We start from the raw sequence: 23285 nt of genomic DNA, 5'->3' as shown, positions 1-23285 counted from the left end.
GAGCCCATTTGTGAAACTGACTAGTTTATTAGTTACTTTTTTGTAAGACGGTCACATCCAGTCCCTAAGACTGGCTGAGGTAAAATATACAAGGTCTGACATGAGAAACCTGAGACAAATCCTATAGCTGGGGAATCAAGAGTGGGAGGGGAGAGGTAGAGAGATGGTTCTAGAACATGCTCTAACCTGTCACAGTGAGACAGGGCTCAGCTCGACCCCTTCACTCAGTGCGAATGGACACACGTTGAAATACAGACGTTGCCTTACCCTCGGTCAGAAAATGTCAGGTGCAATAGTGAACAGCGAGTGAATATCAAGTTTCTTGTGAAACTGAAGAAATCCGCAACAGAAACTTTTCAACTATCGACTGAGGCGTGCGGTGAAGAGCCCAAAGATCAAGTCGGTGCTCAAAGGAACCCAGTTTTTTTGTCGGCAGAAGACATGAAAGCCAAACCGATGGAGATCCTCAACAGCCTTTCAGAGAGTGATCTGTGGAATTGCATCAGATGCAGCCGTGTGTCAGCTCAGAAGGGAACTGTTGTGAAGGTGAGTGTAGTTGATTGGCTTAATTTGTTAAATAAAGAGTTACAGGTGCTGTCTCAGACCTCATATTTTATATTTCTGCCAGTAACAATGATAACTGGCAGATGGAAAACTATTTTTAAACACACAAACTATGCAAAATCAAACTGCTCCAAGTTTGGTTTTTTTTTTCACGCAAAATGGAATAAATGTGTCCAGTAAATCACCACAAATTCAGCAAGGGTGTTACCTATAAGAGAAACTAATAGTTCTTGGTTAACAAATACTAATTTCTTTGAACATCTCTACCATCAGTTTCCACAAGAGAACTAATCGCTACATTAAAACATTTTCACTTACTCCCCCCAAATGAATTAAATTCTTCACCTTCTTGAACACAATTATACTGTACTGTGGTACACAATTGCCATTCAATGACCTACTACCACAGTAGTCTAAGGGAGAACAGTGTTCCCTCAATTATTATAATCATGCACTTTAAAGCAGTCACATAAAAGTTTTGAGGTAAAACAGGTGAAATCTGGTTCAAAATTTCAGATTTAAAGGAAAAATATATATATACACATACCGCAAATTAAAAAAAAAAAAAATCTAGAATCTGTTGAGAGTCATCTGAAGTAATTAAACTCACCCATCTGTGAAATTTTAGTAGATAATTCAGATTTATTTTATTTGGTCCAAACACCCTTACATGCCATTAAGAGTCACTCAAAGAATGTTGTGCCCAAAAATGCATCTGCTGTCACAAAACATCTCTTCACCCTTTTATTCAGTTTCAAGCAGTTCTTAAAACTCAGATTTCCTGAGCTATACAAAGAGATCTTAACTTTATTTAAAATATGTCAACAATGACAAGTTAAAAAGCAGGTGGAGGTATCCGACATAATATTTAAATTAATTAATATACATTTAATTTGATTAAGTCACCCTTCCTCATCCTTCAAACCCCATTTGTATTGAATTAGAAACTCTGCAGCACAAGAACAGTCTGCATACAGCACTTAGCAGAACAGGACTTCGATGTATGTCTGCAATATAAACAATTGTATTAAGATATTCCAAAATTAAACAAATAGTAAATCCTGTTTATATATAAAAAATACATTATATTTAATGTGAAATGGGAAAATTACAGCCAAACCACTAAGTTGTACATTCACTACATAGCCTTGAAATGACAATTTTCACAAAGTTGTTTCATCATCTTCCTTCAATTAACTGAATGAAGTCAGAAAAACTCTTTTCCAATTCCACTAACGTACATTCCTTCCCTGTGTGTCAGCTAACTCTGATCCTTCACCATTAACTTCTGTAACCAGCATGCCCCTTATCTTTTTAAGTTCTACTCAAACATCATATTCTCCCTTCTTCATTCCATAGTTTGTGACACCTACCAAGAAGCCCTTCAACTGGGGCAGCATCTAGTCTAATAGCTTCCACTGGACTGAAGCTTCTCTTATCAGAACAATACACTGGTAGACAAGTGAAGTTTGCTAGAGTCATGATCCACTAGGTACCAGTGCTCCACTGTAAGCACTAAGTATCTTGTCTACAAAAGATAACAGTTGTGCACGTAAGCCACACAAGGCAAGCAAAGTTAACTGGTTTGGGCAGGCAGTGTGGACAGGGCAAAAGCACAATAGCCAGATGTTTTGGCTGACGCGTTTTTAACCCTGTCTGACTGTTTAACCTGTGTTACAGCCTAGTTTAAGCACTGTTGTTTACACAATACTCTCAAACAAACAAAAGCCCTACACCAAGACAGGTTAACTGTTCTTTTCTACAGAATAACTAGTCAGTATGTGTTTAATAATTAATTTAATGCAAAGCTTGAAAAGGGTATCTAATAATCACATTTGGAGCTTTTAAATACTAGCTTACTCTAAGGTCTGTTACTGCAAAAGTTTATGCACTACATTCTAAAATCTAGGGTCCAAGAATAAAGGCTAATTATATTTTCCAAGTCAAGCAAGCTATCGAAAAACAGGAAGAAAGTGTGTGTGGTTTGTGTTTAAGTGTTATTGTTTAGCATAACACTTCATGCAACTAACACAAAAAGTCTATATACTTAGGACTGTTTACATCTGAATAAATACAGTAAATTAGCAAATACAGTATTTAAAATTATCTACAAAAATGTGTTTTACCAGGTATTCACTGTTTGTATCAAGTCTTAAAGCAGAAAGCTGTCAGGGCAATACCAAAGAGCAAGAAGAAGAAAAAAAAAAAAAAAGAAACATTTTAAAAAATCGCCTCAGAAAGCAAATTCATATTAATGGTTAACTAAACTGAAACTAAAACAAAGACTAAAGCTATTAGGTGGCCTTATCAGCAAACACTTTCAATCAAAAGGCCATCAACAACTATGCTTTACATATTATTTGATTTATTTTATACCATGAGATGAAAATAACACATTTCCTTTTAGTAAAGTATATACAAATTGCCTCACTTAGAATACATTTCCAATGCACATTTTAAAAGTATTGATTTTACAAATAATTTTGGAATTCAAATACACAATAACTTGGAAAACAATATTTTAGAAAACAAAAGCCAATGTAAAAAGACCACTTAACTAAAATGATAAAGGTTTCTGTATGGCTCTGTATTTACAGTTTTCTTACTGCATCATCAATATCAGAAATCTGTTCCTTCAGCTGGTTCCACTGTTCTGGATTTAAAGAAATACCTGAAATACATTAAAAATAAATACTTAGGAGAAAAAAAGAATCTTGTAGCACAGGATCTTGCATAATTACCGTAGAGGCTGGTTTCGTACACAGTCTATGTCATAACTATTAATGCTTAAGCTACCTCAAGTGTAACAACCATCTCTGTTACAAAGTTAAATTACTTATTTAGAACATTTTAGTTTAAACCTTAGCTTATTTCGGGATGAGTTTAACTTCTGTAGAAAACAAGTGCAGTATAAAAAAAAAATTCATTCACAAGTGTTGGGGCTAAACACAGGAAGTTAAACACAGCTCTGGCCTTGACAGAAGGCAACACAAAAGAAATATAGGGAATCAGTCATATTCCTGTTGGCTCCCAAGAGCCATACTTCTGTGGACTAAATTTCTATTCACTTTTAAAGTACCATAACTCTGGGGTGGTTTTCCTCCTGCTTTAGCACTGTGAATAACACGTAGTATAAGTAATATTTTGGAGAGACACTATTCCACTCCCTAGCACTCACAACATGGAATTTATTTTTCCACTTCAAGGTCACTACCACTTCTAGTGACATTCAATCATTAATTATTCAGTGCCCCACAACACATCTCCTCAGTTCTAAATTTGTACTTCCTCAAGTTCAAGTCCAGGCGTATTTCTTTTGTGTAGTCTTCTCATTCTTCCCCCAAAATCTCTATGCCAACTATGCAAGTACAGACTCACAGGCCTACCTCTCATACTTTCCACCAAGGCTCTTGTACTATTTACCCCCACTCTCCCCCCTCAGTGATCAGGCTTCCTTCATTGCTTTCTCCCTGTAGGTGGAGCAGGACCTGAAAACAGGTGAAATTCTGAATTCCATTTTTGGGGCTCATTGTCTTTTTTGGTTTTCTTCTACCATCACTGTCTTATCAGAGCACCACTTATCAGAGCAGCAAGCAGTCTACATGGAACTATTCTAAGCAGTTTTCCACCAGTCTTTAGAGGGCAGGTTTCTTTTGAAAACAGTCAGATCAAGTGTGCTGACCATTATTAGGGGACCAAACATAATCAAGATGTCCCTGAACAACATACCAGATAAACTGCATGCAGTTCAGACCTGCTTTTGGAAACAATTCTAAGCTGTTGGATTTTTTTTTTTAATATATATTTTATTACACAATTTGAACTGTTCATACTGTTTTTAGAATAGCTAGATAAGGGGCTCGTAAGTGCATCAATGGAACATTAGAACTCTCATACTGTATCAGATTATTAATTTTATTCTAATAAAATAATTGTAATAAAATTCAGATCTTTTTGACACATTGATAAAAATTTCTATCTACATCATGTAATTTTTGTCACTTGGCATACCCATCAATTTTTATTGTAGGTTACCACTCAAACTGCACATACTTTTGATTTCCACATCAAAACACAGCAGTTTAAAGTCCCTTTCATACAAAACTATACTCCGTGGTTCTTTAAGAGCTGTCGAAAATGTTTCTCAAGCCTTCCAAAAGTCTCCAGGGCAGTATGTTTCATGCTTACCTCTTTCCTTGGCACAGTATGAAAACTGATTAAAAGTAGGCTTTTCTAACAGAAGCAGTGTGACATTAAGGAAAGTACTACTACTGCAACTATTCTCACATCCCCATCTTACAGGTGGCATAGTTTGGAAATGGTTGAGTGAAGGCATGCCATAAAAAGTAGGTATGGTAGTAACAATTTAAGGTACAATGGCTTATGCTGTGTTGCAGATTAGAAGCACAGTATCAAAACTTGAACAATTGAGGTATTTTCACCTGAACTAAAAATATTTAAATATTATTTACAAAATTAGTCACATTAAATAGTTTAATTAAATTTAATATAAAATTTGATTAAAATTGAAGGCAATAATTGCTTTAAAGAAATTAACATATTATTAAAAATTAATAGCTTAAAACTTTTCAGTGACTTCTGAAATAAGAAATCCAATTGTAATAAAAATAAACTGAGTTGATTAAGCTAACCAGTGGGAAATTGTATGCCTATGTATATAACTCCCATATCAAGTTTGCTTGTATTTGATGCCTTGTTTTCCATAAATCATGGGGGATCCATTTAGGAAAACAGATTCAGGCCAACAAAACCACTTTGCTTTTGTTTATAATCTACAGATAAAATTAATCATTTGTTGAAATATTAATTATTAAAAAAGTAAAAATATTACTCTAAAAATACAATGTAATAACAAAGTATAAAAATCTGATCCAAAGTTCTCCAGGAAATTGCAGACAATGTTTTAATACAAACTACCATGAAGCAGAACAATACCTTTTCTGCCAGGCTTCATTTCACCTTCTTGATCCATCCAATATTCTCTAATATCAATTAAGATTTTCCCTTTAAAGTCACGAACACTGACATATCTCATTTTGCCAATCTGTCAAAACACACAGATATTTTAGATATTTTACATATTACAGCATTCACTTTTCCCAGCAGTATTGAACTTTAACACATGACTGCACACTGCAGCTTATTCTGGGCACCAAAGAAACAATTAGATCAAGATCTTAACACAGAGTAGTCTGTAGGCAAATAAGTAATGACAATATAAATGGATGAAAAACTTAAAATCAGTAGAGAATTCGATGCTTGATGCAAAAGTTGCTCTCCTAGAATAAAAATACCTATATTCTTAACAAGCTTACCTCTTACAAAACCCACTAATTTACTGTTTTCTAAATAAAATTTTGACTCTACTATAGTCATATTAGTAATAGTTGTAAACAAACAGGGAAGAGGAAGCTCTACTCGGAAATCTAAATTTTAGTCTATTACATATGTACAGAAATCAAATTAGGTGTTCACATGAGATATTCAGTTTCCATAGGGTATTTTTCCTTCGCCTCTTTTTTCTTTCTTTTTTTTTTTTTAAACAGAATACATACAGATGGAACAGCGTTTAAGAGACTATTGCACCATATCAGATGTTCCAAAAAACCATCAAAATCCTTTAAGTTTATCATTATGTAGCACAGTATGAAGTGACTTTGGAATTTCATAATTTCAAACCACAGAGGCTTAACTGAACAGTATTTTGTGATTGATTTATTAAATACTTTCACATTACTATACATTTTACATTAAAAAAAAAAAGTACAATGTTATGGTAGCAGAGTTCTTTCAGAACGAACTTGGTACCATGCCCAAACACGGCTGGCAAAGGATATCCTAAATAGTCTACATGAAGACATCTTAGATTTACCCTACAAAGCTTCAGTGATTTTCAAGTTCACCTCTAAAAACCGCTTTAAGTAGCGCTCCATAACATCTTTTTTTTCCAGGTCTATCAAAGAATATTAGTGCATTGACAAATAATTCCAGATCATAGAATCATAGAATAGTTGGGGTTGGAAGGGACCATCTAGTTCCAAACCCCTGCCATGGGCAAGGACACTTCCCACTGGATCAGGCTGCCCGAGGCCCCATCCAACCTGGCCTTCAACACCTCCAGGGATGGGGCAGCCACAACTTCCCTGAGCAACCTGTTCCAGTACCTCACCACTCTCATGGTGAAGAAATTCCTCCTTATGTCGAGCCTAAATCTACCCCTCTCCAGTTTATACCCGTCCTATCATCACAAGCCTTTGTGAACAGTCCCTCCCCAGCTTTCTTGTAGGCCCCTTTCAGGTACTGGAAGGTCGCTATAAGATCTCCTCGGAGCCTTCTCTTCTCCAGGCTGAGCAAGCCCAACTCTCTCAGCCTGTCCTTGTATGGGAGGTGCTCCAGTCCTCCGATCGTCTTTGTAGCCCTCCTCTGGACCCATTCCAACAGTTCCATCTCCTCCTTATGTTGAGGATTCCAGAACTGGACACAATACTCCAGGTGAGGTCTCACAAGAGAATCATAGAATCACCAGGTTGGAAAAGACCCACCGGATCATCGAGTCCAAGAGAGGAATAGAGGGGCAGAATCACCTCCCTCAACCTGCTGGCCATGCTTCTTTGGATGCTGCCCAGGATATGGTTGGCTGCCTGGGCTGCAAGCGCACACTGCCAGATCTTGTTGAGTTCCTCACCAATCAGCACCCCCAAGTCCTTCTATGAAGGGCTCCAGTCAATCACATCGTCCCCCATCCTGTACTGAAAACGGGGATTGCCCTGACCCAAGTGCAGGACCTTGCACTTAGCCCTGTTGAACCTCATGAGGTTCTCAGAGGCCCACTTCTCCAGCCTGTCCAGGTCCCTCTGGATGACATCCTGTCCTTCCACTGTGGCATTGACAAACCTTATCCAAATCGGGCATACGTAGATGACAGGATTTGTCAAACTAACCAAAGCACATGATGCAGAACTCACATTGATTTGAAGCCAGATGGGAATCTAATTATAGAATCATAGAATAACCAGGTTGGAAGAGACCCACCAGATCATCAAGTCCAACCATTCCTATCAAACACTAAACCATGCCCCTTAGCACCTCATCCACCCGTGCCTTAAACACCTCCAGGGAAGGTGAATTGTAGGACAGGATTTGGCTGGCTTCAAGAAAGCCCCCAGTACAGACCAGTTGATAAAACAGGACGTGCTGGAACTTGTCGGTCGGAGACCCTGGGAGGAGTGAGATAAGGCTTTTGTTTAGAAAGAAATAGAGAGTACTGGCTCCATGCGGATGAGCACGGGTGTCTGTGGTTGCGAAACAGTGGCCTTGATGAGAGGAACTGCTGCTGTTGCTGAAAGCAAGTAGATAAGAGAAACTGCTGTTGCTAAAAGCAAGTAGATGCTTAAAAAAGGCTCATTTTTATTAACCAATCTGTGATTGCCTAGTTTAGTGTAAGAACCAATCAGTCTGAAACACGCTTCTTGTAACTAGTATAAGAATGTGCTTTAAACGCAATAAATCTGACACCTTGCTTGTATCAAGCTATGTCCCGTCTCTTAATCGTGGCAAATTGGCGACCCCGACGTGATACAGACGAGATTACTAAAGGGTCGGAGAACCACCTATCTGAGTGGCATGTTACGAGTCCCACGGAATGTTGAATAAGTTGCTGAAACGAAGCAGGAACCGACCGGTCAAAAATCCCTCTGGAGCATAGAGGTGAGCTGTGGGAAAAATGGGGAATCAGGTTTCTTCCCCTGAAAGAGACGTATACGAACTTATGAAAGCCCTTCTTCAAAAGCATGGGAAAAATATCTCTGGGCATGATCTTAAAGTAATACTTAAATGGATACAGGCAAAAATACCCACCATAACTGCGTCCACTATCTTTACGCGGGAACTCTGGGATGAAGTGGGGATGAAACTGTGGGATGCAGCAACTACAGGGAATGCCGAAGCGCAGCGCATGCTCCTGTGGTGGAGAAGTATTTTTGAGACTTTGAAAGTCCCCGATTCTCAAAAACCGCAAAAAGCATTTACTACTATTACCCAGGAACCCTGAGAGCCTTATATGCAATTTATAGACAGATTAAAACAGGCTTTGGAACGACAAGTAGACAATGTACAGGCCCGGGAAATTTTATTGTTGAAATTAGCCATCGAAAATGCTAATGCGGATTGTAAGAAACTGTTAAAATCTCTCCCGAACCCGAATCCTACATTGATTGAAATGGTAGAGGCTTGTAATAGAATTGGCACTATGGATCATAAATTTGAAACTATGGCTGCGGCTTTCGCAGCCATGCGTGCCCCGACGAGTCAAACCGGACCGGGGAATTGTTATGGTTGTGGTAAACCTGATCATTTTAAATCCTGCTCGACAGCCTCATGCCCTGATATTTCAATGGGATTTTGAAAAATCAGACCCACTGTTAATTATTGAATGGATTTTTTTGCCGAATCAATCGTCAAAAACTATTTTGACTCAGCATGAAATGTTTGCCTGTTTGATAATTAAGGCCAGGCAACGTTTGTTAGCATTATCAGGAGTAGATTTTACTTGTATTTGCTTACCTGTAACAAATATGTATTTACAATGGCTCTATCAACAATCAGATGCCTTTGTTATGGCACTAACTGACTATGCGGGTCAACTTACATCCCATCCACCTTCACATAAGTTACTTAATGCAGATTTTCGTTTAATGCCTAAGCCAAAAAGGAGTGATCAGCCATTGCAGGCCCTTACCGTATTTACAGATGGGTCTGGAAAAACGCATAAGTCAGTTATTCTATGGTGGGATGACCAACATGAACGATGGAACTCAGACATAGACACCGTTCTTGGATCCCCCCAAATAGTGGAACTGACTGCAGTAGTTCGAGTTTTCCGGAGGTGGACCACACCACTTAATCTTGTTACTGATTCTGCTTATGTTGCAGGGATTGTAGAGAGAGCCGAAGCATCTTTATTGTGTGACCTTTCACATCCTAACTTATTTGCCTTGTTACAGGAGCTTATTTTTCTTTTGGACTCTCGCCCTCACCCCTATTTTGTTATGCATGTTAGGTCACACACTTCTCTACCTGGCTTTATTGCAGAAGGGAATCGACGGGCCGATTTATTGACATTACCAGTACAGGTATTGCCCGATCGCATAGCACAGGCTAGACTTAGCCATTCCTTTTTTCACCAGAATGCTGGAGGTCTCAAACGACAGTTTGGCCTCACCTCTCAGCAAGCATCTAATATCGTTGCTGTATGCCCTGACTGCCAAAGACATTCTTTTCCATCGATAGCAGGAGGAGTTAATCCCAGAGGACTACAAAGTTTACAGCTATGGCAAACAGATGTAACTCACTTTCCAGAGTTTGGCAAATTGAAATACATTCACTCTTCTATAGACACCTTTTCCGGCGCCTTGTTTGCTTCTTGTCACACAGGAGAAAAAGCACGTGACATCCGTAAACATTTGATGCGTGCCTTTGCCACTTTGGGTATACCCTCTCAAATAAAAACGGATAATGGCCCTGCATATATCTCAACCGCGACGAAAGCGTTCTTTGACTCTTGGGGCATAACCCATATTACTGGTATCCCTCATTCCCCCACAGGTCAATCTTTGATTGAGCGTTCTCACCAATCACTAAAACGCCTGATGCAACAACAAAAAGGGGGAATAGGAACTGTCACTCCGGAGGAGTGTTTGCAGAAAGCCTTGTATGTTTTTAATTTTTTAAATTTTTCTTTGATAGATAACAACCCTCCAATTGTTCGACATTTTAATACAGCTGTGTCACTCGAGGTGCAAGTCAAAGCCCCGGTATTGGTTCGCGACCCAGAAACAGGTAAGGTCATGGGACCATATCCTCTTGTTACATGGGGCAGAGGTTATGCTTGTGTCTCCACAGAGAAAGGTCCCCGATGGATCCCAGCAAAGAATGTGCAGCCCTTCCGTGAATCCTTACAACAATCATCTGGTGAAAACCTCAATCACCCTCAGGACCAGTCTCCCGGACAACAATTTGATGAATTTCCTGAGGAAGATCGGGATAACAGGAACTGAACGCGAAAAAACTGCATGAACCAGGGCAATAGAATCACTCATCTGATTTGTTTTTCAGCAATTGTACCCCATGAAGAGACAGAGGCTGTGGTTCAACTGACCAGTCCGTGATTCTATCAATGCAGAAACTACAAAAGTCTACCATAAGTGAAATATTTGTTAGACAATCGATATAATCCTTATTAGATAATGCATGTACATATTTTAAGTGTTGTATGTTCCCAGTACCATGTGCAGTTTAAATATCCGTAGCATGGGAAAATTGTGGATCCAATAGTGATAACCAACATTGTATGAATGTATTCAGCTAGCTGAGAAATAAGTGGTCGTGTGTGTGTGTGTTTGAAGTGCTTCAAATGTTTGTAAGACTTAAAAATTGGTTTTGATTAATCTTGAAAATACATCTCTGGGACCTTTCAATCTCAAATGTCCACTAAGCCAGCAAACAGGTAGATTTACCTGGGGATCTTTGGAATGAAAGACTTCAGAAGAAAAAGTTTTAAAATACCTAGCAAAGCATGCAGCTGTACGTGTGTGAGTGCCCCCCCTTCTCCTTCCTTTCTAAGTTTTTTTTTTCTTTCAGCCTTGAAGAAGTTTAGAGGAGTTAATGGTGTTATCTCTCTAGGGGAATGTTGTGAGAACACTCTGCATTCCAATGTTGCTCGTCAACAACTGCTGGGTCCTAGTGCAGACAACCTTTAGGGATAATTGAGGCAATAATAGAGGAAAAATCAAAAGCTTCATTACAAATTATTGAGTGGATATTTTACCACACTAACCCCAAAAACCATAGTCACTAAATTTGAAATGATTACAAGATAATCACCGAGAGAAGAAAAAGAAGTGTTCAGTTATTAGGCCAAGACTCGACAATCATTTATATCCCAATGACAAAAGAATATGCTAAGTGGTGCATGGCAAATATTTTTGAATTTACAAGTAGATCTAATAGATTATCCAGAAAGTATTGATATCCATTTACCAAGTCATGGCATTACTGAACGTACCCATCAAGTAGTAAAAACATTGTTAGCAAAACAGAAAAAGGGGGGAATCAGGAGAGACACCAAGGAGCAGTATGTAATGAATTTTTTGCGATTAGCAGGAGATGATCAAATTGTGCCGAAGTTGAAGCATATACAAACCATGTCATCAAAATTAGAGCAAATATAAGACAATGTGAAAGTGCTACTGAAAAACAGTTATTATGGGCAATGGATAGGTCTGCTACTAACATGGAGACGAGGTTAGGCTTGTGTTTTAACAGATACAGGACCACTTTGGGCACCTGCGAGGTGGATCAAGCCCACATTGCTGAGTAACAACTGTTGGGCCCCAACCACGAAAACAGTCAACAGGAATGAGGAGGACGTTAACATTATGGATGCTCTTAATCTTATGGGTGGTTAAGGAGTCTTGGAAAAATGACTGTGTATGTTTTGGTGGTCTTTGTTCTTTTACTACTCTTTTTGCCATGCTTATTACAATGCCTGCAAGGACTAATGGCGCGTTCTATGAAGAAGATTCTTGTTGTGCAACAGGAAGGGGGAGATGTAGGACAGGATTTGGCTGGCTTCAAGAAAGCCCCCAGTACAGACCAGTTGATAAAACAGGACGTGCTGGAACTTGTCAGTCGGAGACCCTGGGAGGAGTGAGATAAGGCTTTTGTTTAGAAAGAAATAGAGAGTACTGGCTCCATGCGGATGAGCACGGGTGTCTGTGGTTGCAAAACAGTGGCCTTGATGAGAGGAACTGCTGCTGTTGCTGAAAGCAAGTAGATAAGAGAAACTGCTGTTGCTAAAAGCAAGTAGATGCTTAAAAAAGGCTCATTTTTATTAACCAATCTGTGATTGCCTAGTTTAGTGTAAGAACCAATCAGTTTGAAACACGCTTCTTATAACTAGTATAAGAATGTGCTTTAAACGCAATAAATCTGACACCTTGCTTGTATCAAGCTATGTCCCGTCTCTTAATCATGGCAGTGACTCAACCACCTCCCTGGGCAGCCTGTTCCAGTGCCCAATGACCCTTTCTGTGAAGAATTTTTTCCTAATATTCAGCCTAAATCTCCCCTGGCGGAGCTTGAGGCCATTCCCTCTCAACCTGTCCCCTGTCACTTGGGAGAAGAGGCCAGCTCCCTCCTCTCCACAACCTCCTCTCAGGTAGTTGTAGAGAGCAATGAGGTCTCCCCTCAGCCTCCTCTTCTCCAGGCTAAACAACCCCAGCTCTCTCAGCCATTCCTCATAAGACCTGCTCTCCAGCCCCTTCACCAGCTTCGTTGCTCTTCTCTGGACTCGTTCCAGAGCCTCAACATCCTTCTTGTGGTGAGGGGCCCAGAAATGAACACAAGATTCGAGGAGCGGTCTCACCAGTGCCGAGTACAGAGGGAGAATAACCTCCCTGGACCTGCTGGCCACACAGTTTCTGATACAAGCCAAGATGCCATTGGCCTTCTTGGCCACCTGGGCACACTGCTGGCTCATGTTCAGTCGGCTGTCAACCAACACCCCCAGGTCCCTCTCCTCCAGGCAGCTTTCTAGACAGACTTCCCCTAGTCTGTAGCACTGCATAGGGTTGTTGTGCCCCAAGTGCAGGACCTGGCATTTGGCCTTGTTAAACCTCCTGCCATTGGTCTCAGCCCAGCGGCCCAGCCTGTTCAGATCCCTTTGCAGAGCCTCCCTACCCTCCAGCAGATCCACACTTCCACCCAGCTTAGTGTCGTCCGCAAACTTGCTAAGGGTGCACTCAATGCCTTCATCCAGGTCATTGATAAAGACATTGAACAGGGCTGGACCCAGCACTGAGCCCTGGGGAACCCCACTTGTCACTTGCCTCCAGTACCCACACTAAACCCTTCCACATTAACATGAATAATGCTTGTCTTTAGGGCCTCTAGCAATACATCACAAATTGAAGTAAGAAATTTCCACACTCCAACCACACCCAAATTCTTTAACACATTGCAAAGCATGCCAGGCTACGTATGAAGCCTAAAAAGGCCAAGACGTGTAAATAAAATATACTTGGTCTCTTATACAGAATTAATTCCCTTCTTCCTACAATTATTCTATTCTTTGTAATTAGTTTCAAGGATACCATTACATCAACATTAGTTTCAAATAAAAATAATAAAGCGTAGATCTTTATGAAAATGCTGATTCTTTTGAATACAGCAGTCACAATGAGCCTGATATTAAAAGAAGTTGTTTACTTTAAGAACACAGCCCAAAGGTGTAGAACATCAAACCATGGAGTTTCATGTAATTTCACATGATGCCACTTCCACACACAATATGAACGCCATAGAACTTCTGACTCTCCTATACCTTACAGTGCAATTTCCATCAATTGAGGCCACACTTCCAAGTTATACTGCAAAGTTGCTTGCTCAGAGGTCATTTTACTACCATGGGGAAGCAGAGAGGAGAGTTTCTAGTATTACTAATAGTCCTAGAACTAACAAAACTATACCTAAAAGTTAACACACAACTAGATCTTCTAGCATGCTCGCTTGGGTAGTACTGGAAGTATCCTCAGACCTCCAGTACTATTTCTGCACTGAAACAGTTGCATCTACATTAACACACAAACTGATGCAGCATGAGAAAATCCACAATGCTTCACGTAACACAAACAATCTAAAAACCTTTTGTTGTTGAGTAATTAAAGGCAGGCAGAGACCAAGGAAGGCTGATGGTTTAGGTCAAATTTCAAATTGAAATATTTTTTCTATATTTTACTCAACACCAGAAAAATCCTGTTCTTATACTAATACAGTCCTCTACTGATTGTTTTTAGTAACTTATCTTAGTCAAAAAGGTTGAAAGAAATCAGAGCACACAAATGCTTTTGCTTATATTTGAAAGGGTTTGGTTTGGTGGGGGGTTTTGGGGGCTTGTCTTTTTTTTTTTTGATCAGGAGAGCTTTAAGAATTTTAACGGCTTTCCCTAAGGCTGGAATTTCTGAACCTATTACAAACATAGCTTAAACCTATATGTAGGGGTTTTTTTGAGTTCTAACTGCATTTGAGGTGTTATTAGCTGTAGAAGATACTATCTCATTTTTCCCACATGGATCAAATCATGCCTCAAGAGAACTAAACATATTACATTCTTCCTTCGATATGGAAGTCCAGGCACTGACGCTCACTGTCTTAAACTGAAGCTCTCCCTCCAATTATACATGGAGAGGAACATGAGAACTGATACCTTAAAAATAACTGCCCTATATTACAGTATCAGTTAAGTAGGTCTTCTCTCTAGAAAAGATTTTTTTTTTTTCCCCCCATATTACTTTGCACAGCTACAGCCCAAAAGCATTTGCCTTACACGGTATCGTGGCCATCTTATTAGGAACCTCTCCCATACAATCTCATAAACTTAAGAATCAGTGTCTCTAAGTCCCTTTTCTATTCCCTGACCCTTTCAAGCCAGTTAGTCACAGACATTTAATAAGTCTTGAACCACACCCCTAAACCAGGCAATTTTGAGCTATGTATATTCTTGCACAGCTTCCAGCATACGGTGCTACAGCCTCAGCTAACCCCAAGAACTGCAGTATCCCGGATTCACAAATGTTTTTTGCTACTGAAAAATGTACATTCATCCCATCTTAAACATAAGGACAACATAAAAAATTAAAACCTTTTTGGATGTTAAGTGAGAAAAACCTGCACCATAAAGGAACAAGCAAAACTCATTCCAAGACGCTGTCTTATAAGACAGAAGCCAAGTTGCCCTTGACCTAGTTAAATCAGAATTTAGAGCCCATACTTTGGTTTCCAAGAACATTTCTTTCAAGAGCCCTGATTAAAAAAAACAAAACATTTCCACATAGAGACTGTCTTGATCTAATATTTATAGTATGCTCATGGTAAGTGCTATATTTACAGACAAAATTACTAGCCAGAGAGTTACCATGGACAAAGACCTGAGGGTTAGAATCAATTGCCACAAATAAGATTCTTTTACCCTGATGAACCCCAACAATGCTTTTTCTGAGCATCTCATTTGCATGCTAGCATCGTAATCCCCTTTGGCCAAGGCTTCAGGAAACCAAACACTACACTACCAAGATATTCAGATCACCTCATAAAATTTATACTGAATATGACATAAATGGTTACCTTAACCAGGCTCTAAAAGAGTCATCAATTTTACCTGAAACATATTCTCATCTCTGTTACTGCTTTGCTTAGAAGAAGCTGCACCTTTTGAACTTTCACCAGTCTTTTGTTTCTTTACAGGCTTTTCTGGAGCCGCCTGCTTTTTCCGCTTTGCCTTGGAGCAAGAATTAAAAAAAAAAAAAACAAAAAAAGTTAAGTGCAACCAAGTCACATCGAACCAATTCAGTAAAGCAGACCAAGTGTCTTCACATGCTGCACTAAAAGATCTCATGTCTGCATTACCATCTAGCATTTCTTACAAAGATAAATTTACCATTGTGTTCAGTTTTTGTTTGCAATGACTGGCACATCTATACAAACTTGTAAATTAAATAACTGTTAAAAATAAGTGAGAACACTAAATTTATACATTTAAAACAGTTCATGTTAAAATTATCAACTCAAAGCATTCAGGTTGGCTCAGCTTAAGTGAGAAACTAGCAGATGGTATTACAGTAAATCTAAGAATCTGAAACAGAGAAAGAGAACATGCAAACAATATAAGCAAGTGGCACATGGATGACAAGGCAAGTGGAGGTTTTTGTTTTGGACTTGCAAGTAATCCAGATACCAAAAAGAAGGGTGACGGGGGTGTCCTCAAAATTAGTCCAAATTCTTGCCATCAGGGCCAGCTTACACAGAAGCCTTCTATCACTTGCCACAAAGCAGTGAAGAATTCCAGGAAGCTTGTGGCTAGATATACCATATGGAAAATCCTGAATAAAGAAAAATGCAAAAACGTTTACTGCAAAGCAAAAAGCATCCACCCAAACCCTAACCTTGAGGGGTTTGGGGGTTTTATTTTGTTGGCTTTTGTTGTTTTGGGGTTGGGAGAGGTGTTTGGGTTTGTTTTTTTCTCAAGTTTCTGATAAATCATATGGAATAACATGCATTTTGTGATGTAATGCTCACCTAATTCCTTAACTCCAGCCTGAAATACAAGAGTTAATACAGTATTCAAACTGCATATAATGTTCACCTTTTTGTCAACTTCACTATCTGAATCACTGGCAGATGAGCTTGAAGACACAAGTTCCTTTGACTTAGGCATTCTAGAAGAGAAAGACAACATGAAAACACTGTACAATGAATATGTGTCCCATTATAGACTCATAGAATCACTAGGTTGGAAAAGACCTCTTGGATAATCAAGTCAAACCATTCCTATCAAACAATAAACCATGTCCCTGAGCACCTCATCCACCCGTCTTTTAAACACCTCCCTGGGCAGCCTGTTCTAGTGACCAATGACCCTTTCTGTGAAAAATTTTTTTTTGATATCCAGCCTGAACCTCCCCTGGCGGAGCTTGAGGCAATTTCCTCTCAACCTGTCCCCTGTCACTTGGGAGAAGAGGCCAGCTCCCTCCTCTCCACAACCTCCTCTCAGGTAGTTGTAGAGAGCAATGAGGTCTCCCCTCAGCCTCCTCTTCTCCAGGCTAAACAACCCCAGCTCTCTCAGCCATTCCTCATAAGACCTGCTCTCCAGGCCCCTCACCAGCTTCATTGCTCTTCTCTGGACTCGCTTCAGAGCCTCAACATCCTTCTTGTGGTGAGGGGCCCAGAAGTGAACACAGGATTCAAGGAGCGGTCTCACCAGTGCCGAGTACAGAGGGAGAATAACCTCCCTGGACCTGCTGGTCACGCCTTTTCTGATAGAAGCTAAGATGCCATTGGCCTTCTTGGCCACCTGGGCACACTGCTGCCTCATGTTCAGTCACTGTCAACCAACATCCCCAGGTCCCTCTCCTCCAGGCAGCTTTCTAGACAGACTTCTCCTAGTCTGTAGCACTGCATAGGGTTGTTGTGCCCCAAGTGCAGGACCCGGCATTTGGCCTTGTTAAACCTCATGCCATTGGACTCTGCCCAGTGGTCCAGTCTGTTCAGATGCCTTTGGAGTCTCCCTACCCTCCAGCAGATCGACTCTTCCACTCAGCTTAGTGTCGTCCGCAAACTTGCTAAGGGTGCACTCAATGCCTTCATCCAATTCATTGATAAAGATATTGAACAGGGCTGGACCCAGCACTGAGCCCTGGGGGACACCACTTGTGACAAGCCTCCAGCTGGAGTTAGCTTAATTTACCACCACTCTTTGGGCCCAGCCATCTAACCAGTTCCCCCCCTCACCCTGGCTAGAAAGCCATCTTCAAACTAGTCTGCAAAGGCTCATCGTATTGAAAACCGTCCCAAAGGCTTTCCTGGCTTTTCATATAAGCTTTAATACACATTGTAGATGTGATCTCAAACACCCTCCCCTCTTATATCTATTCCCCTTCTTGCTGTAACTACCATAAATGCAGTGTTTCAGATTCTGAACTGTTTACAATGGGACAATTTTTCTCTAGTTTCATATCCTCTCAGGTACAGTAGAAACCCTAATGTAAAAATTACAATACCGTCTTCCAGTCAAATTCTCAATATTACATTCATAAACATAAATTATTAAGGCCCCAGCATTATCTATATTCTTACACAGGAATTTCGCCTAGTTGAATTTGCAAGCAACAGCTGCATAATTGTCATACATGAAGCTAAATTTCCCATCAATAATACAAAAGTCTGAAAAAAATCTTAGTTACAGTAAGCTACAGTATCACAATTAATATTTTCACTGTAGCTTTACTGCATCAGTCACTAGAGTCTATTCATCTGCCAGACAAGCAGACATTCAACTTTCCTTGAATGCATGCTGCCAGGTGTATGCAAATATGTAGTTAGATACAGCAGTTTAAAGTTTTGCCTGCTACTAGAAATTCATTGTAACAAATAAATTGCTTATTTGTTCTTTCAGAATAAAAATAAACATCACGGGTAGAAATAGTATAAAATAAACTACAGGTAGGACAGGCTAATAAAAGATTAAAGCAACTTATCTCAGGAAAGAAAAAGGAATAACAGCATTTTTAAATTGGTAATGAAATAAACCACGTGCAAAGGAAAAAAACAGAGCCAGAATAACGCTATAGGATCAATGTGGTTCTAAATTAGGGCAAATTCTGTTTTAATAGTATGGAGCACAACGATAGAACCTGTAGCACTGAAAATGAAATAGAATATGGGAAGGACACATAGCCACGCTGTAGGATGGAGACAAGAGAGCTGGAATGGGACAATGCAAAAAATAAGCACAGCAATGACACGTAACTGGGAGGCCGAACAAGAAATGTCTGATATGGGGGGGCAGGGAACACCAGCAGAGCAAGAGAGGTAACCCCAGAGACCGCATCAGGATGGAATAACAAAATGGAGGAAGGTGGGGGCAGAAACTGGAGGAAAAAAGAAATAGAGGGTGGTTGGTGCCCCTCGGAAGAAGTCGACAGGTGAAGCACGTGAAGACACCGAAGTACCGGAGAGAGCAAGGGCGGAATAAGACGAGAAAAAGGAAAATGAGAAAGGCAAGAAAGGACGAACTAGGAACACAAGGTAGGCGGATCCCAGCCGCCATTTTCCTCCCCTCTTCCTCTGTTCTACAACTCGTGTTGCCACACCCACTCTTCCCCCCAGGAGCGAGGGCCCGACAGGGAGACATGGGCAAGGACGCCCAAGTCCTCCCGGGGCAAGGTAGCATCAAGAGGGATGCAGGTTACTGGCAACAAAGGAGAAAAAAGGCAACACAAAAAAAGGGGGGGGGGGGTCGGGAGTTGTCAGCGAGCAGGTTCAGATCCCGGCGTGAGGGGAACGGAGAGGTTCCCCATCGCCATTTTCTCCCTCATTAAAATCCTCTTTGTCCCCCCAACATGGCAGCGGCTCCTTCTCCCGCCCCAGGCCTACTTTACGCCGGGCATTCCTCCTGCAGGGCATAGCAGACGCTAGAAGAATAGGTGAAGCCTCGCTACACAGTTGCCCAGCGCCTCTCCTGCACCGACCCAGAGGAGCCGAGCCCCCGACAGCCGGGGGCGGAGTATGGAGAAAACGGCGGCAGCCCCACCTGGACATGAGGGAGAACCCCAACACTCACATCCTACTCCACGCGCGGGTCCTCTAAACCACGAGACAAACAGAAGTGACACACCACACAATCCCCACCCTCGCAACGCACCCTGTGGGAGGAGCGGGGGGAGGTGTTTAAAGGGGACGCGTCCCTTTGTTAGTTGTTTCCACCCCTCCAGCCCCGGTTGTGACAGCAGCAAAAAAAAAAAAAAAATCATCTCCCTAGGGGCTAGTTTCCGCATCTGCTGCTTCATGTCAACCCAGGGAGGCCTGTGGGGCTGACGGCAGGGCCTTGCCCGTCTGTGCAGCTCGGCCTGGGGCCGGGCCCACTGCACCGCTGAGAACGGGCCTTCAGCTGCCTGCCCTCCGACGCAGGGCTGTGAGAGGAGGCTGAGGGGAGAGCCCTTAATACCTAAAGGAAACCCTTAAAAAAAAGAAATCTGTAAACCGTTGTTTTCTTTTGCACGCTGCAGCGGTTCCTCGATCTCATTTAGAGCCGCCCTGCAAGCAGCCGTGCCGGAGGGAAGAGGAGGAAACATTGCAAGGTAATGTAGCTGCGTTGACTTTGCATACTGAAACTGCGGCACCTGAGGCGCTGTTCAGGAACGTGCTGGTTCCCCTTTCTTTCACCGGGTTGTTTCACTTGTGTTTTCTTCCTGATGGGCTTTGCGGTTCGGGAGCGGGTCGATACAGCAAGTAGTTACTATTAAAAAAGTGGAATAGTTTTGGTTTAAGGTAAAGTAGCGTTCAGTTTCATCTAAGTAATTGTGGGTTTTGAAAGTTAGACAGAATGTCCCTCTTAGAGCAGGTTTTCTTTCAGACTGTTTTCCCAGACACTGTTTGCAAGGGTTCAGGATGCTAAGAGACGAGTCGGAGTTGCTAGCAACGTAAATGTTTATTAAATGTGCATAGGAAATCAGGTAACTGACCGGCCAGGGTCGCCCCAGACAATGGAGGACGACCCCGAATCGGTGCACTAAGGGATGTATTTATACTCACACAGACACATGCAGTTTCCATACAGGCTTTTGCAAGCCAGATAATAAATCAGCTAAGTTTACAGAGTTGTCTTAGTTCAGCAATCTTCAAGGTTGCAGTCCTGTTCTTTGCCAAACAGTTTCTAAATTCCCCCTTTTCCTCCCTTCCTCCTTATCTCTGGGCAACTTGTTCCTTACTTGCACAATGCCGCATTCTTTGACCTGGCTAATTAACTTCTGCTGGGGCCCAAGGCGATTTGTGATCCTAACATTCCCCCCTTTCTTTTGGTCATGAATCAAATCCTTGATTCTATTTCTTGTGTGTCTAGGGGTTCATATCTATTCAGGACAAGCATTTTTACTGCTGTGATTCGGTCCTGTACAAATTTCAGGATTGCATTTATAACACAGGGGCCTACAGTCAAAGCAAGCAGTAATAGGATCAGCAGTCCAGCAAGGGCAGTTATTAACGAGGTCAGCCAAGGACCAGTTGTACATCCTCCCATACCATGAACTTGATTCCTGTCTTTCTTTTTCCTGTCTCAAGAGGCTCTCTTTAACTTTAGATAGAGTCTCTTTGATGACTCCTGAGTGATTTACATAAAACCAGCACTGTTCTCCTAGGGCTGCGCACAACCCTCCTTCTTTTAAGAAAAGCAGGTCTAATCCTCTCCGATTCTGTAAAGCTACTTCTGCTAAAGACCCCACTTGCTCTTGGAGCTTTCCAATTGAAAAATGGAGCCGTTGGATGTCTAGGTCTATTTGTTCGGAGAGTCTCCTAAGTTGGACATCACTATTTACTTGTGATGCTATTCCCAGCCCTGCTGACCCAGCTATTCCTGCAGAAACAAGGGCTGGTATCAGGATGGGTACCGCTCGCCTGGATCACGACATATGTTCCCAATGTTCCCATCCAGCCTGTTCACTAAAATAGTACACTTGTGGCAATAGCTGGATTACTAAACAGAATTCAGAATTGAGTTGGAAATGTGCTCTGTGGATGCAGGGAGTTAGGCCTTTTGTGCATGCTAACCAGGTGCTGTTGGGACCTTTATGTAAGAGATTTGATACATCACTAAGGTTGCTTGTAGGTATAATGATGGTCTGGTTACAGTATTCTCTATATGGTGATTTTTGTAGGGGATATTTATCAGAAGCTAGGCAAGTTCCTTTCCCATATATTTTTTGGAGGGTAATCTTTCCTTCTATCCATGGGCATTCTTCACTTGTGACGTTAGCTAGGTGTTTGGTCGTGATGCCGATTCCAAAATAGTAAGGAGGCCTGGCATCCAGACATAGCCAACATTTTTCAGTCATATTTGGCTGGGTTATGTTCAGATAATTAAAGGTGGCCTCTACTACTTTTATAAGATCATGTGGTTTACTGGCCAGGTCGTCCTCTACAGGATTTGGTGGACTTTTAGTTGTGCTGGGGATATTGGTTGATCCTGTTTCAAGTGGAGGTGGGATGTGAACATTATGCTCGACACTTGGCCCTATTCCTGGTTGGTTGTATGGTAGTGGTTTTCTCTGTAGAGTGAATTCTGTTCCCGGATCCTTCCCAGTAATAAATATATGCTCTGATTCCCCAGGTCTGTCCTAAATCCCATCCAGTTTCAAGGGCTGGTTGCCAAAGTTTTATCTTAATTTCTACAGGGTTACAGGTTCCTAAATTATCTTTTGTGCACTGTTTGGGACTTCCAACTCGCTTAAAAGAGATATGTGGGTCATGATCTGTCCATGGCGCAAGAGTCTCACAACCCCAACTTGCACAATGGTAATGTCCTCCTCCCTGACAACTTGGCCCCCCATTGGCCGGGCAAAGATAGAACTGAGTTTGTCGGAGCAAACGTTCTGACATTAGGTCCCCACAGCCAATAGAGCTGCGGGTGAACCCATGAATCCATTTCCTGCCACCCCCCTGCAACAAGGTGCACAAATCGATTCTAAAAATCGGCTGTTCACTTGTGCTATTTTCTGCTGTCACTAAACCAGTTTGAGTATCTATGATTGTCCATTTTACCTCTGCTGGCTGGTATACGCTCCTGCTTATGCTAGAGATCACAGTACAAATTATGATAATTACAAAAAGCATTTTCAATTGTTTACCCTTCGTAGTTTCAATTTCAGTCCATGATTTGTAGAGGGAGGCCCAACTGGTTCCCACAAGGGAGGTGTTTGCGCCTTTTCTTCAGTTGCTTTCTTGACGTGAGTCTCGTGGATCCAGGGTTTCAGTCCTTCCACCTTCACTGCTGTAGGTGCTGCCAAGATGACGGTGTACGGTCCCTTCCAGCGAGGTTCTAGATTCCCCACTTGGTGGCGCCGTACCCACACCAGATCCCCGGGCTGGTAAGGATGTGGCTGTGGACCTGTCGCTCCTGGGGCGGAGGCAGCTCGCACCTTTTCGTGTTTTGCTTTTAGAGTTCCTTGTAAAACCTGTAAAGACTGGAGTACGTGTTGGTCAGACAATTCAGCTATTGCAGCTTCCTGTAGCCGGGGGCACGCAGGAGGTGGGCGTCCAAACAGTATTTCAAAGGGGGTTACATGCTTAACATACGGAGTACAACGCACGCGCAA

General features: G+C 41.5%; 1 protein-coding gene across 3 annotated transcripts; it reads right to left on the bottom strand.

Moving 5' to 3' along the window:
- Positions 1 to 496: 496 nt before the first annotated feature.
- On the bottom strand, positions 497 to 19828 carry LOC138732950 (activated RNA polymerase II transcriptional coactivator p15). 3 transcript variants are annotated; one of them, XR_011339346.1, is made up of 6 exons: positions 19730 to 19819; positions 16784 to 16856; positions 15800 to 15919; positions 5521 to 5629; positions 2691 to 3235; positions 497 to 1571 (listed from the first exon to the last, which is right to left on the bottom strand). XR_011339346.1 is itself a non-coding variant. In XM_069879767.1 (5 exons), the coding sequence occupies exons 2-5, from the start codon at positions 16853 to 16855 to the stop codon at positions 3156 to 3158; spliced, it is 381 nt and encodes a 126-aa protein (XP_069735868.1). In that variant the 5' UTR covers position 16856; positions 19760 to 19828; the 3' UTR covers positions 497 to 3155. The 3 variants fall into 3 exon arrangements, 2 of the variants coding, with proteins under 2 accessions (XP_069735868.1, XP_069735867.1); XM_069879767.1 differs by having other exon boundaries at positions 497 to 3235; positions 19760 to 19828; XM_069879766.1 differs by having other exon boundaries at positions 497 to 3235.
- Positions 19829 to 23285: the final 3457 nt, after the last annotated feature.

This window comes from Phaenicophaeus curvirostris, chromosome W (assembly GCF_032191515.1).
Source record: "Phaenicophaeus curvirostris isolate KB17595 chromosome W, BPBGC_Pcur_1.0, whole genome shotgun sequence".
Taxonomy (NCBI): Eukaryota; Metazoa; Chordata; class Aves; order Cuculiformes; family Cuculidae; genus Phaenicophaeus; species Phaenicophaeus curvirostris.
The sequence above is the reverse complement of the archived record's forward strand: the minus strand, read 5'-3'. Positions and strand labels throughout refer to the sequence as shown.